Raw genomic sequence first — 16,481 nt, 5'->3', positions numbered from 1 at the left:
GGGCTCTTGGTTCTCCATAGGGTTTGTCCGGGAGGGTTGTCATGGAGATGCAGAGTCTGAAAAAGGCAGTACAGCCTTTCACGTGGCTGCAGTTGATATGGACAGGCTGCCCACAGCAATGGCCGTGAGAGCTAAGCTGGCAGGGAGCCAGGCAACTTGTGAAAATGCTTTAGCACGTTTGCACTTGACATTTTGGTTGTGGTTAAATGGAGTATTGGTGCATGGATGACCAGCTGTTTTCAAGTCTGCATCCATCTTAAAGGCTTAATTTTATATAAAAATAGTTTTGGGGGATGACTTCGGTGAGGTAGCGTCTTCACTTCTGTAATCTCACAGCACAGTAATGTGCATGTCCTGAATGTATGAGAACAAAGTGAAAAGAGTAACACAGGCTGGAGCAGGTTGTTAGCTAGGAGCCCTCCTCCCACTAGCTCTTTTTCCAAAGGAAAGAAAGTTTTAACTTTCTTCATGGGTTAAGTTCTGGCTTTTTTATCTCATCTATAAAGGTTTCAAAGAAGGAAGTAGGACTTCTCCTGTGACTAACTGGCATCTGGCAAGACTGATTCTGAACTGGGCTTTAAGCAACTATCATGACAAAGATATAAGAAGTGGTATTATTGGTGAGAAAAGTGATGCTGGAGGTACAGCAGCCGGAGGAATCAGCCCTGCAAATATTTGTTCATTCTGCCTAACGTCACCATGTGCAACATTGCTTTATATGGCTGGTCAATACGATGCATGAGTTTGAAATTCCTGGCTTCGGCGCACCACCATGTTCTGAGCTGAAGGACTGTGACAACTGGAGAGTGGAGGAAAGTCTGAAATAAATTTGAACAGTATCTATGGTGTTTTCAATGCCTACCTGCTTCTTTCCAGTAGGTAAAGAGCTCAATCTGTTCACCAGCACAGCTCTGGCAGACTGAACCTCCCAAAGGCTGTGATGATAATTAACTCCGAAATGTTGCGGTTTCTTTGAAATACACTTCCAATTCTTTGAGGAAATAATTATTTCAGAATAAACCAGTCTTTCTTAATCCAGACCTTATTTATTATATTCTGAAGCACACCTTGAAATGCAACATTGAACACAAATTTTTCTTTGGTTTAATGGAAACAATTTCTCTCTTCAGCAAGCACTTGCTTTCAGAGTGAAACCTTAACATTTTATATTGATTTTTTTTTTTTCCTGCTGGCCCCACCTGGAGATGTCATATACCTCTCAAAAGCCTGTAATCTGAAAAGATGCCGAACAAAGTTTTTATTTTTCAAACCGGTCAACTAGTTACCAGTTGATCTGACAAATATGTCACCCAAATTTCTGTTTGGAAAAACAGTTTCTTCAGCTGATGCATGGCACTTGAGTGCAAGTTTGCTTAACAAAATCATAACTAATGCCCAACTGTTATTTTTCTGATTTGATATTTCATATCATAGACTCATAGAACAATACAGGCTGGAAGGGACCTCAGAGGGTCATCTCATCCACCTTCCTGCTCAAAGCAGGGTCAGGTATGAGATCAGGTTGCTGGGGGCTTTATCCAGTCTTAAAAACCTCCAAAGATTTTAACACAACTGCACAACCTCTCTGGGCAACCGTTTCCAATGCTTGACTATCCTCACGGTGAAAAGGTTTTTTCTTCATAACTTGCTGAAACCTCTCTTTTTTTAGTTTATGTCCATTGTCTCTCCTCTCTCTCTGCTGGGTTGGGGCTCGTGTTACTAAGGGCTGTGACAAACCAACCCTTTTATTTATCGTCAGTATTTTTGCATGCATTAGGGAGGACAATTACAATATCCTTCAGGCTCTAAGGCAATGAAACTAAACAAAATTTTTCTGCTCCTTATGTGCTGTATTAAAAGGTGAAAACTCATCCTTGCATGTAAGGAAAACAGAGTTTCAATGAAGATCTGACCCAGAGGCTGGAGAGCACAGTTTTCCTATAAAAGATGTTCTTTCATTAAAAAGACTATTGTAACCTAAACACTTTATGATATATTTTCTTTCCAAGGAACTGTTTCAATCTGACTGAACATGCTGAAGTCATTAGATAGTTACTAGAGGTGCTTCTTTGTCCAGACAGACGTACTATAGGTTACATTTCTGCAGGAGATTAAAAATGATGTATTAGTAGATATCCTTCTAAAAATACTCTTCTAAGTAATATGTATCTGCATCTTCGCAAGCCTTGAAGAACATATACAACAGCAAAGGCAATACAGCAAATAATTCAGGGCAAATAATATATAACCATGAGAACTTTTACCACTGTATTTATTTAAATGAAAGCAAACATGTCGAAATGTGAAAGCTAAGCGCTTCAGTTTATTCACATATTTTACATTCAAAGGACCAACAGAAATAATTTTTTTTCAGAAAAAAAGATTCCTTTTGTGTTTTCCAAAATTTTGAAAGAGACATGGAATATACTTAATGAAGCATGTCACTGCAGTGCATACAATGAAAGCCTTGTCTATACGGAAAAAAGATAAAAACCAGACAAATTTGACCATTACCAAAACAAGGTTTCCTTTAATATAAATAAAATTCAGAGTAGTGCTTATTTTAACAGACAACGCAACAGTGGGATTTATCAACAACTACATATTTACAGTGCCTCACTGGTAAAAATATGGGGCTTCATCTGAGATCCTAGACACTTCCTGAGAAGGCAACGTGGACCGAGGATTGCTCAGCACTTCACATAAGCTAGGTGCTAAAAGGGTGAAAGTAAAGCATACTTTTAAAATAAGTAGTATGGCAAAGGTGGAACTGCTGATGCATCGTGTTTATGCCCTGATCCAGCAAAACTTGCACCTCAAATACTCCCTTTGATTTCAGTAGGTCTATGTATGCTCCTAAGGTTAAACACAGGGTAAGTGTTTCAAAGCCAGGAGCCTCAGAGGAAGACAACTGCTTGACTCAAAGATGCTATGAGTACAGAAGACTGCTGTAATCACAATTTTACATGGTATGGAGGCACGTGACCTTGAATTTAAATCTGTATTCTTCTGCATGGGTGATTTCTACCACTTTATTTTTAATTTGATCCTACAAGGTCTGGATTCCAAGTATCTCTATCAAGTGACAAACTTGTGAAAGCATCTTCTTCCCACAGCCTCCAAAATCATAGTGCCAGTTTAGCAGATCTCAGTCTTTTTGTCAATTAAATAAAACAAGAACCAGATCTTTTTCAAAGTATTCACAAAATAATCTTTCACTTATAAAATGGCTGTCCCACCATTCTTGTATCAGATCTGACCTCAGTTCTTTAGATCTAAACACTTCTTTAAAAGTTATAAAAATAAAGAATTGATTAATATACAAATATATATTTCAGAGTGATAAGAGAATAATATTAAACAAATTCCTTTTTTAATCTACTTTAAATTAAAAGAAGTGTTTTCAAAAGTCTGGACTGAAGCAGATCTTTATCAATTGACTCCTTAATGGAACCCATTCCCTGCAGATGGCCGCATACGACTTAATGTAAGAAGCTCATTACTGCAAAAAGACAGTGAACATGTTTCCACTAGCAAAGCAATTCACAAAATCTGCTGTGCCAGTTGGTTTTTGGTATCTTGCTTTCAAGAACTGCAGATATTTCTAATATTAGAAACAAATCCTAAATCATGAAAAGTCTTGAGCTTCTTTAGAAATTTGCTTCTTTCCCTGGTCTTCATTAATACTTGTTTTGCAATAATCCATTTGGTTTTGTATACTGTTTGTATACAGCATAATATAAATGCTCTGCATGAATGCACACGTATGTACAAAACCAGTCAGTAATTCAGTTAAGAGATATTCCTGCTCACTGGCTCATTTCATACTTTCACAATACCACATTTTCCTGTAGTATCCATAACAACATCATCTAGGTTGCTCCCTTCTTCCACTGAGGTGCTCACGCATGTTTTCCTTCCATTTATCTCAAGCAGCCGAAACAGCAAGGAACGTTTTTGAACAACCTATAATACTCTTCCTGAATCTGAAATAAAAATATTGAATTCAAATATGAAATAGATTTATTAATAGGTCTATATGTCTTTTAACTCATTTTGTACTGCTCCTGTTACTAGATGTTTTAAGGTGGGGCTGCTTTTGACTTTAGGACAGGATGCTGAAGAAAGTGTCATCTCGGGATAGCGTGGGTAGCGTTAATCCTGCCGCTAACTGCGAAGACCAGAAGTGAGTTTTATTGCACCCGTTGCATTATTTCACTGGGTTAATGGCACTGTAACCAGTTTTACAATTTTAAAAAACATTTTTCCATGTTTCATACATTGTTTTTAAAACTAGGAGAAAATACGTGAGCAGGTAAGAATTGGGGCAGAGGTTCTGTCTCCACTGAAAGCAATGGGAAAATTTCCCCTTTTCCCTCCTCTCCCCCATCAATGGCACAAGGATTTCCTCCCTTGCTTCGATAAGACGTTTGCACCGCGACCCCACTTCGGGGCTGGGCACCTGCCTGTGTAGGTACATGTGACTACCTGAGTCGCTTCCCACTAGGAATGGGACACTTACCTTCCTAGACAACACGCAAAGAAATATGAAGATGAACATCCCCTGGAATGCGTTGAAGATAGTAAAAAGATATGCAGTAACCACAGATCCCTGTACGACGTGGAGGACCCCGAAGATCCAGGTAGCCCCAAGGAGGAAGAGGAGAGCAAGAGCACCTCGGGCACAGGATCTAGACAGGAAGGAAACATTGCAAACAACATGCGGGTGCGTGCTATTTTCCTTCCGTCACCGCTTTGGATGGTGAATGCTGCCTGGGCAATTTTTTCACAGCAGCAAAGGCCTGAGAAGTGCAAATGCATGGGCTGCTCTTTAGGGTGTGCTGCAGCACTGTGGCACGAACAGGCTCACATAATCGCTGCAGAAGAGCAAAGGAGTAAACTGGAGGGCCTTAAAACACTGGCTTCTTTAATCTTCAGATATGTTTTCTCTGGTGTACTGCAGCACCATATGATTTGATTTAAATCTACTGTTAGTGTAATTCCCCAAGGAAAAACATATGTCTGCTATGAAGCGTTCCCCCACTTTTCCTCCTCCCCCTTATCCTCCTCAAAAAATAACCCAGAAAAATGTACAGTATGCTCTTAGGTCAGTACATAAGCATGACATCAAAGGGTTCCCAGGCTGCCTCTCAGGTTCATTGCAGAAGACGGTGCCAGTTGTAAAACTAGACTTTCTTTCTTTCATTCTTTCCTTTTTAAAAAAATTATTTTTGTTTTTAGAACACAAATACTCTCAAATAGTTCCTGGGTCAGCATATTGATGCTTTAAAATTATAGGAACTGATTTGCTCTGATTTTTTTTTTTCCAACATGCTGTAGAGCCCTGCTCACAGGCTTGAGCCAATTACAGCATGTTGTCTTGGAAATGAAGCCACTGATTACTTTCTTATTCATTCTCAGCCCAGTCATTGCAGGACTTCCTTCGAACAACAGACATTTTTAGCACTGTTCCTCTGAAAATGAATAATTTTCAACTTCATTAAAACCAGCTCACCACATGAAGCTACGAAGGGTGAGGAATAAGAGAAAATAATCAATCAAACAATTGCTAAATCCTAACTATAAATCTAGTGCAATGCATTGAAACTGCAGGAGTGTTCCTAAGCAACACAAACAGTAAGTTGTTTTCAATGTTCCCTGTAGTACACTTCAGCTTTTCCTGCACAAACGGTTTTCAAGGTCCCTATAAATCAGTTTTAAAGAGAGTGAGTTGATGGAAAAATCATAGCAGCATGCAAAGTAAAAATCCTGGAGAGAATCCCCCCCACCCCCAACGCCACAGAAGCACAATGTCCTACTGTAGACTTTTTACAAATAACATGAATGGCTTGATTCTCTTATCACTGTATTACTTGTTACTTCAAGGCAAATATTTTGGTCCCAATTCAGGCATAAGTTTTGAAATCTAGTTTGGCTTGCATAGAGGCTGTGGAAAGTACTGAAGAAAAAAGGACAATTACTTCTTTAACCTTGCCGTCAGACTTTACCCTCTGCTTGATACAGGTCACTCACTGTATTCCTCGTACACCTCTCACACAACCCCAGTGTTACTGTACAAGGTATTGCTCAATGGGAATAAAGATTGCAAAATCTGTCTCCAAATCTATATGAGGGGATAACAGAAAAAAAATCTTTCTACAAATCTTCCAGAAGATTAAATTGTTATTTCTGAATACTCACTTTCATCTCTGGCTGTATTTAAACTCACAGAAGGTAGAATTTCTATTAAATGGCAAACTTACCTTATATTTTCATAACAACTAACTTCTGGCTTTAACATTGCAGTGTGTCGAAATACTTTATAAATAATCACTCCAAAAGCCAACAAATTAACCTGGGGGGAGTGAAGAAAGGAACTTTTAGTTCAAACCAGGATCCTTTTGAATTTCAATCACTGTTACACATTTAAATGAAACAAGCCAGATAAAGTTTCTGTGTATATGAAACCTACCGAATCCAGTGCCGGGAGGGAAAAAAACCCCACGCTTTTCTGATCCACTTCTATTAAAAAAATATGAGCCCTGTAATAAACATTGATCAAACAGGGCTGTAACTCTACCTTATCTCAACAATATCACTACCAACAGTCTGCAAATGTTTATTGATTTTATTGGTAAATCTCTGATTTCCTGCTGAGATTTTTTTTCCTCTAAGTAGAGATATTTAAGAAGAGAAGAAGAAAAGAGAAGAGAAGAGAAGAGAAGAGAAGAGAAGAGAAGAGAAGAGAAGAGAAGAGAAGAGAAGAGAAGAGAAGAGGGGAATGGAGAAAATGAAAAAAGCCCTCCCCCCCCATGGATTTTCTATTGTACTGTATTGCGTAGATCTTAACAAAATGTATGTCTTTTGTTGCTCAATAACATTAATAACATGATATGTTCTGAGGGCTTTGGGGTGTGAAAACTTTCAAGTGGCACAAAAAAACTTTGAGGTTTACACAAAGAATTAAAAAAACCCTAACTTTGGTTGAAAGACTCCTTGCTGCGTATTCTCTCATATTTTATGTTTGTTTCATAGGTGAATAATTTCAGTATGTTTTTTTTTCCTGCCTTCTTTATAATGGCATTGCTTTATTTGAATTTGAAACAGAAAAAAGCAACTAAGAGAAGCAGTTTTGCAAATGATGCTCAATTATGGTTCTGAACCTCTGTTTGCTCGGCTAGGCTTCACTGATCTTTCATTTAAATTTACACCGTTCCTTTAACAATGTGGATGGGCTTGCTTTCTCGCTTTTTAAATAAGTCTTATTTTGTTTTGCAGCATTTAACATCAGAATCTATTAAAAATGTTAGTAAATGAACCAAATTTTAGCTGGATGTCATCCAGATACTATTTGTAGATCCTTGGTTGTAATCCCTTGGTTGGTTCCTGTGGAATTCCAGCTGTAGAATGAATAGAATTAATGTATTCCCCAACTTGTTTCTCCAGAAAGATTGTGTGGTTTTTCCTCCTTCCTTCTTTTTCTTTAAAAAAAAAATCCTCCGAAATGAAAACAAAAGGCTGCTGTAGGAGCACAGCATCACTTTAAAAAGAATCACTTTCATTTGTTAACACTTGTTATGTCTGTCCTTAGAACATTTTTGTTGTGTCAAGGGGGGAGTATCTGATATTAAATGCAGGCTCTGCTTTAATTAGCTGCATGCTCATACTTTAATACAGCATAATGTATTTACAATTTGATAAGACAGGAGATAGAGCTGATTAGCAGTTTAGGGAATTAATCCTTCACTGAATACCTTGTACTTGCGCTGATCGTGAGAGCTATTCTGAGGCTCCTTATATTTAAAATTGTAATCTATAATATCTCCTAAACCAGCAATTTTTCAAAGTTAATTATAAGTCAGTCAGCAGTTGTGGGTAATTATATGCAGACTTACTTTTTATCTTATATTTGTTGGTGAACGATATATCAAATAACTTAGTGCACACACTGTAATCTGCATAACCCACCTAATGTACTTATTAATCTGAAAAAGGTAGAGTGAACTGTGATCAAAGTACCACGAGCATGGAGAATACACACCGCTATTTCTTCAGAAACTGTTATCAAGATCGCAAGCACAAACAACGCGACCAACCTTCTCCGCCGGCCCGTCACCAAGATCACTAACGTCAATGAGAGCCTTCCTTTTGCCATTAATAGGCTCTGTAAGAAGCTCTATGGGCCAAACCCCCTTATTCTTCGGCCACGTAAACCAGCTGCAGAACTGGAGAGGTTTTGCTGAGCAAGGATGGGGCAGGCAACGGGCAAATGTGGGGCCTCACAGCAGCGGACTCCATTTCTTTTTGTCCCAGCGGGACTCCTTTACACAAATACTATTTACACTGTCCGTTGCACAGGATAATAGGATTTGGCCCTCTGCATTAAAGTAATACCCATTAACCACGATCTTTTCATTCATCAATCCATTCTAATGGGAATAATCTGTACGTATCTGGGGAACGGGAGAGGTTAACGCCGGCTTCTTGGAGTCAGCTGCCAGAACACAATTATTGTACAATACGTCTCAGGTAGCCTGGCAGGAGGTAGTATTACAGGGTAATGAGGGTGAGCTTAACTTCTGAAATACCCGGTCATTTCCAAGATTTATTAAAGTCTTAAGTCAGTTTTTGCCCCATTTTGAAGCACTCCATTAATAAAAAATATCTATAGCAAAGTGCATAGACTGCTTTTACACAATGTTCAGTGTCTCAAAACAGTAGCTTTTAGGCAACGTAGCGTGGTTTGTTGTTTTTTTTTTTTTTCCTTTTCAACCTGAGTTAGAGGCCTCTGGAACTGCATTTTGTCCTTTGGGGGACAAAATAGGTAACAACAAAGTAGTTGTAACTGTCCTGTGACACAGAAATGCAGCAGAACTTGAGGGAAAACAATAACATGAACTCATGGGTAAATCCAGGAGAAAAAACTAGCTAATGTTAATAATATGTCAAGTGTGGCCTTTAGAGAAAACTGGTAGTCCAACAGGTATCCTAAAGTTAACATATTCTGCTTCAACCTGATAATCTGTGTGTTCTTTGCTATGAACATACCAGTAGCCTCAGCTATTTCTGGGAAAAGTAATGTAAAAAGTTCATGATGGGCGGTTGGACTGAGTAGGAATATGGAGAAGTTGGAGTAGGACTAAAGGGGAAATGGCCTTGATATAACTGGTATAACTGATATTCCCAAAGAGCCATACATATTTCAACAAATGGGATGGGAAGTCAAATCACCCAAAATGCCTGGCCAAAGATACAACCACTTAAGATATTTGAATTTGTATCAAAAAATGAGCAGACATGGAGGTAGTAGGCTGTAAAAGTCACCCAAAATATAGACAGGCACGAGGAATCCTGGATCCCCAAATCTTCCAGCTGGGACAAACCGAGGGACTTCTGGATGAGAGACACTGAAACATCTAAAAAGGCTTCAGCTGCTACTTAGAGCCAAATGTTGTGTTTTATTCTTACTTTGGTTGTAATCACGTGTTTTCATTTTTTTAATTAAAGCACAATCTTCAGATCTTGTTGAATAAACCTTCGATGACATTATAATTAAGGCTGCCTTAAGGTGACAGGCAAGGTGAATGAGAATGAAATGGCAAACATAAGGCACAGTGTCTCCGGAGAGGCAGCAAGCTGGAGCAGAGCAAGATGTGCAGGCAACTGTGACACCAAGCTCAGGACAGGCTTTGCACGGGCCTGGAAAGGGCCAGCCTGGGGACTGCTGCTGCCACGCGCCGGCTTTGGGGAGACGTTGCCTGTATAATGAGCAGAGCTACCCCGCGGCTTTGGGCAAACCCAAAGCGTGAAACGTTGTGGCATGGCCACAGTTTTATCAAGTGAATAATGATGTTACAGTGTGACACGGTAAGTTCTTGTGCCTTTGTTTTCAGTGTTATTACATGGCTGAGCAGTCAGAGAAACTGCTGCATGTCCTGAGAGCGGCTTCTCGGCAAGTCTAATAGGCTAAAGGGGAATTGCATTGATTCCAAGCCCAGAACGGAATTTTTTTTTTTTTTTTATTTAACAAACCACCCCAAACTGCTATTGGGCAAACAGTGCACTCAGTCCTTACTATTTCACAAGGGAAACCTCTGACTTTCTCCCTGGAAGCCCAATTCTGTGAGGTGCTGAGCATCCTCAGCCCTCCCTCCCCCTGAGATTCAGTGGGAATCAGGTTTCGCTCAGTGTGCTCGGGTGCACTACAGGACTAATTTTAATAATTAATCTATTCCTTTTTTTTTTTAAGTGGTTAATCAAAGACAAGGGTTGATATAGGAACAGCCTCCGCTCATAGCATCTTCAGGGAATCATTTATCCTTAAAGATATTTGTAAAAGTATTTTTAGCTTGCTTAAATTCTAGAAATGTTGTGGTATATTAATGAGCAAATGGTAGGAAATTTAAAATATGTTTACGTGAAATAGACATTAAATAAGGGCAATTATTAGGATCCCATGAAATCAGGATTTTGTAGATATGGGCAACTACATTTATGTATCTGTATAACCCAGGATAATCTCCGAGGAGCCACGAATCTGGATGAGCTAGGTTTTATTGTACACCTGTGACTGAGTTTAAAGGAAGGATGCTAAGTGTTTGGTACATCTCTTTTGGGGAGATCATCTGTGTGAAAGGTCATGAGGATTTAGGACTTTGGAGTGACTTCTGGCCCCATTAAACCAACAGCAGAACTCCTGTTAAATGCCACACTCCCATTTCCTCCAGTGCTGTCAAGGCTTTACCTCTACAAATCATAGAGAGCAATAGTCTCAAGGGATTAACTGGCAATGGTGGACACTGCTCTGGGTTTCACCCTGCAGATTAGCACTTGCATGTATCGTGGATGCACACTGTGGTATAGAGCAGGATAGTGAAATTTTCCTGCAGCTGTGTTTTGGGGATGTCCATGGTACAGTTCCCATGTTCACAGCTGTGATGTTGGTGGGTGAAATAAAGCAGGCATGCAAGGAAGAGTTCAGAGCTGTCTTGAGTGGTACAGGTCCTAGGATCAGATCTGACCCACAGCCACAGCATCGGTCTGGATAATTTCCTCTTGTAAAGAAATTAATGGGAGAGAAAAACCAATTGCAAATTCGAAGAAATTTCCTGGTGCTTTCCTAATCATCTTGTCAACAATAAAGAGGTTTTGCCAAAGGAATTAGCCTGAGGAGCTCTGTTCAATCAATCACATGTCTTTTAGGACAGGATGGGAAAAACTGTGTGTAGTGCTAACCTACCTCCACCTAGAGCGAGGACAGCTCTGTAAATCTGTTTGCAGATGCATCCCTTCCTCTGTCTCAATGCTACCACGGCTAACTGAAGAGAGTACTTCTGCATAGGCTTCTGTAATGAAGGAAAACTGCCCAACAGTGGGCATGGGTAGCGCAAGATACTGCTGCTTTGGCTTTACTCCCAGCAGTTCTGGGGCCACCGCAGCAGAATTTCGCTCATCCACAATTCGTAGAAGCAAATAATAGAGCTGTATACATATCAAGACATAGTAATATTTACTTGGTTCTTTTTCCTAAGATGAGGATCCAGAAGAGCACTGAGAAACAATCTCATCTATTGTCTAAGCAAATTACAAACTTCCCTGTTGATTACTAACTGTATTTTGCAAACTAAATAATAATAATAATATAAAAATGAGCACATAGGTCCTAAAATGCTAAATGTTCCAAGCTGTTGGAGTTCTGCTAATAGCACATTGCTTAGCAACTACTATATTTAAAATAGGTCCTTAATTCCACTGTTAAATGTACGTATTTTACATACTGGAAGAGTAACATAATGTTCTATCCTCAAGTAAATATGATGTTAGTGCTTCACACTGCATGAAACACTCTCTGTGTAGGTACAGGATGATAGTTATTTTTAGTTGAGCACTGAATGGTATGAAATACACAAAATTTAATAAAGCATGCAAAACATCTGCCTGCAAATAAAAATATTTGCACTCATGTTGAAGAGTTGTAGTTTCTTTCATAATTAATTACAATTAAATTGTAAGATACTGAGTGAAGTGATATATCATCATTTTGCCCCATCAAGGTAGCTGACAGCTGTCAAATTTGGCAACTAAGAATTTTTTTTTTCCTTCCTCCCCCTCTGCCTTTTTTTAAGCAAGACAAAAGAGCACTTGAAAGCTCAGAGGGAAATGGTCCATCTTTCATGGCGGTAGCTCAGTTAGCACCTGGACATCTGGTAAAGTGAAACAGATCAGGACGAGAGGCATTCAAGAAAATTTTGTCCAACTTTTTTTGTTGAAAAACGTCAATTCATTAGCACTAAAAGACCTTTACTGTTTTAGGCTATACTTTCACCAGGAAAGGCTTCCTGACTAGGACAGCTTTTCTGATTAAAACCAGAAAGGACACTCCTGAACAATGAAAATCCCTGTGGACAAGGCATTTATCCAGGATGTTGGAGACACAGGCACAATTTTCTGTTGTACTTAATATTCAGACTAGGCTATGACCCTTAGTTTCTCCAGCCTCTGTACCAGCTATTCATTGCTATTGCTCCGTCAGCCCCGCTGGATCTATTCCATGCCATACAAATAATTAAATATTCACTGGAGCAGGGAGACCTGGACCTCCCTCATCCCCCAGTTCCTCATCCAGGACTATCTAAAGATAGTTCTTTTTTTAACAGCGGAGTAATCGTTTAATATGAGACTGAGTTTTTGAGGCTATTTCCAATACACATGTATTTATAGAATGAAAAAGGAATTGGTAATTTCATATATGGTATCCTTGTGTAAAAGATAAACTCCAGCCTTTCAAAAGTTATTAAAACACTTTAAATACCAGCCTTTTAAGGCTCTCTAGTGTTACAAAGAAGAGAAGGTATAAGAAAGAGGCAGCTAATTCTAAAGAGTCAGACATACTAGTTCTGATGCAGTCTGAGCACTTTACATTCAAACTTCAAAAACGAAACCCCCAAATCATTCCTTTTTCCTTTCTTAGTCTTTGTCTCAATAATTGATGAAACCATCTATATGCTGATGTCAGATCTCACAAAAAAGAATGAGGAAATTTCTCCTGCTGCTCTCTTAGGCATATACTTGAATTTTTTACATATATCATATTGAATTTGGCTCTTTCAAAAAATGTCTGAAGTTCAGAGCAGCTGTATCTGTATCAGTCTTTACAATGACCCTCATTATGAGTGTTTGAATTAATGAGCTTGTGATGGTCTGAATTCTGCCACAGAGCAATACATTTCTGTCTCTCTGGCTGTATGGCTAATGGCTGGGTGAAATGACAACATTCAGTGGGTCATCGTTATTTCAGTCGGGAGAACGGAATTAAGCTATTAACAATACAACAGTTTAAGCTTCAAAATGAAAATGTATGCCATATTAATTGCATAAAATTGGACACAAGCTGGCAGTCAAACAGCCTGGGTTTGTCTCCTGACTGATTTATCTCATTATTGTGTCCCCAGTGAATATACCTTCTTGAATGCTTTAGGTATACAACAGGAGTCTTATCTGGGAGTAGAAAATGTAACAAAAACATTAACAAAAACCCCTTTAGGCTATATTTTGGGGAAATATTTTCAGTAATGCAGGATTAGAATTTGATGATTCTAAGATTTAATAATTTCACTTGTTTTAGAAGTTAAAACATAGCTAAATGAGTTTATTTCAAACCCTGTCTCAGGAAATACATAATTTTCACATAGGGTTGCTTTTTATATATGAATACTTCAAAGTTGTTCTTTTACGTACCTCAAGCTGTAGATTTAGACTCAATTAAATGTTTCCTTTATATTTTTAGAACATTTATAGCAAGCTGTAAATACATAAATAAATAAATAGATGGGGTTTCGATATTTTTCATCAGAGTAAACAGCTTCTCAGACTTCTGGATGCAATATTGTTTCTTATTGGTTTGAAAAGCTAAACACATACTCACCTAAATACTTTTATTTAACCTCAGTTCTGCAGCCAAGGGCAGGAGGGATGAACCAATAGAGCTGTATCTGACCTCAGCCATAAACATTAGTCCAGCTAGAACCAGTGGTAGGTCTGGGGTCTATCTTGCTTGCAGTATAATTAATTACTGGATTTACTCTTCTTTTCCAAGAAGCTTTTGAGAAGGTGTATTTACTTGGGAGTTGGTAATGACAGAAATCAGGCTGTTTAATGAACTGAGTCCAGGTGCATCAAAGACTTCAGACTACATGTTACACCTCTCCTACGGTTTCTTTTCATAAATGCAAACCTGTGTTAGGCTGCATCTAGAGCCTTATGCAAGGAGCCCTGCAGAATTATTTTTACATGGCAAAGAGGAGTGAAATAGTTATATATTATCTTTTAGCACAACTAGCTTCAGTGAACGGATGAGCTACCAGGAGGGAGGCAGCATCAGGAGCATGACTGAGATGTTGAGTCTCACAACAGGCTATATTTGCCATTTTAGAGGTGTGAATAGTTGGCAGAAAGCTGTCTATGCCTTCCACAGTCTGCCAAATCCTCTAAAGGATTTGGACCTTTGCTTTTTAGAAATATTTGTGATTCTGCTGTGGATGTGGCCACAAAATCCCATGCTGTGGCTTACGATCTTACTCAAAGCCACAAGAAGTTCTTTCAATGACCAAGTGAGATTTCCAAACAGAGTATTCACATGCAATTACTACTGTGAATGTAAATTTGCTTCTTTAAATGCCTGCAAGTGATGAATAGTAGGACAGCAAAATAGTGGAAGAAAACATGATTTGAGTGAGAAAATATGTAGTGTGGATGTATTCATTATGTAATTACTAAGAAAGTCCAAAAGACATCATCAGTCTATGTTAACTATCTAAAGCAAACCTACGGTGTCCTTTCAATGAACAATTTAGGGTAAGCGTATGTGTTTACAGTAATTGTGCTTATAGCAAGGCAATGTATAGAATCATCAAGAGCATATTAAGAAATTAACAACAAAAAAAAAAATACTGATTTGGACAGTTGTGTGGCTTTCCTGAAAAAAAAAAATCCACTGAGGCTTAATATACGTGGATCCATTAAAATAGTGGGCACAGTTTATCTCGCTAGAAAAGAAGGATGCCTGGGACATCGACCTGCACCAAGCTGTGGGAGGTTTCAGGAAATCTGCACAGGCAGCTAGCACCTGCGGGTGCTCTTCCCCTTCTCCTTGGCATCCACCTGTACTCCCTCACCTGCTGTCTCTGCTCGCTTCACTCTTGACGACAGAGGACACGCTTGACTTTTCAAGTCTAATGTCCTTTCAGTGAATCTGAGGGAGAGCTTCTTCACATGCTTTTTCTTATAACACTACTAGCTAAGTTGATTTTTTTTAAAAGACCTTTTATAGGGAACATCTTGCAAGGATCTTTGAGCCTTATGTAATGAGTTTGTTCCTACGTAACAACATAAGAGCAAGTAATTTTCATGTTGTAGACTAATGGCCACAGCCTCTTTTTCCAAGTATTATTTCCAGGGACTTTAGAACAGGGGCTTTAATGACAGAGGGAAGGATGGAAAAACCTTAATTTCATGTGAAAGCCCTGGTCTTGCTGAGAAACTGCATCCATTGGGTAGGGCAGTATGGAAGCTGTGGCTTGGAGATTAAAGCTGGTTCTGTCCACTGAACAGGGCAAGTACTTTCCGACTCAGTGATTATTTAGCACAGCAGGTATTGTTGTTGCTGAACAACATTGCATTTTGAACTAATCTGTTTCAACCAAAGTTGCAGACTCAGTCTTTAATGCCACTATGTAATTAATTATCTCCACTTTATCCTCAATGGCATAAGAAACGCAACAGAGACACCTTTAACTGAAGCCACAGAGGGGCTAATGAAAAGGGGACTGTTATTCTTTCATAAAGAATAATAAAGCCATTGCTCGTCCCTGTAGGAAATTTATTTCCACTAAAAAGGCAGACTGAGGAACAAGAGTAGATATAAAAAAATGTTTTAAACAGCTATTTTCTGAAAAATGTACAGTAAATGGTAGAGTATACTTTTCTCATCTATCTTAGAAACATAACCAGGCATTTATCACAAATAACCCTTTGGAAAAAACCCCACAGAATTTTCCAAAGCAGAAATATTCACTAAAAAATGTGAGATGGTGGTATGGTTTGTTGTGATGGAGGTCAGAGGTCAGAGGTCAAACAACTTTTTCGATAGTAATCCTTAGAATATCAAGAAATATCAAGAGTAACGAACAAGAGCTGCTTCACTGAAGAACAGGAATAATAATGTGAAGAAGCCTGAATAGGCAGTGTACCTGATTACACCAGTGTGGTGTGATTGACCTCAGAGGGGCTGCTTTTCTTATTTTTTTTTTTGCCTTCTTTTCTTTTTTTTTTTTAAATGGGAGCAACGTACTGTCAGATCATGCTCAATATTGAAGTCTGGGAAGATGTAAAACTTTAAACTCCTTGAATATTTACTTTTCTACAAGAAAGATGTTCAGTTTGAATGGCCTAGATTAGAGTATTAAGTACATGAAATTTGTGAA

The 16,481-nt window shown here is 38.7% G+C and overlaps 1 protein-coding gene across 2 annotated transcripts in view; it reads right to left on the bottom strand.

Moving 5' to 3' along the window:
* Positions 1 to 1,190: 1,190 nt before the first annotated feature.
* Positions 1,191 to 16,481, bottom strand: part of ADGRL4 (adhesion G protein-coupled receptor L4) — a 77,524-nt gene continuing 62,233 nt past the window's right edge. For both annotated transcript variants that reach the window (XM_009287239.2, XM_009287240.2), the window contains 3 exons: positions 6,264 to 6,355; positions 4,523 to 4,691; positions 1,191 to 3,986 (listed from right to left, as the gene is read on the bottom strand). In XM_009287239.2, the coding sequence (XP_009285514.1) occupies positions 3,924 to 3,986; positions 4,523 to 4,691; positions 6,264 to 6,355 (324 nt within the window). In that variant the 3' untranslated portion in view covers positions 1,191 to 3,923. The remainder of the gene's footprint in view (positions 3,987 to 4,522; positions 4,692 to 6,263; positions 6,356 to 16,481) is intronic.

The sequence above is a fragment of the Aptenodytes forsteri genome, unplaced genomic scaffold (genome assembly GCF_000699145.1).
Source record: "Aptenodytes forsteri isolate BGI_AS27 unplaced genomic scaffold, ASM69914v1 Scaffold119, whole genome shotgun sequence".
Lineage (NCBI taxonomy): Eukaryota > Metazoa > Chordata > Aves > Sphenisciformes > Spheniscidae > Aptenodytes > Aptenodytes forsteri.
This window is presented reverse-complemented; position numbering and strand designations above follow the sequence as displayed.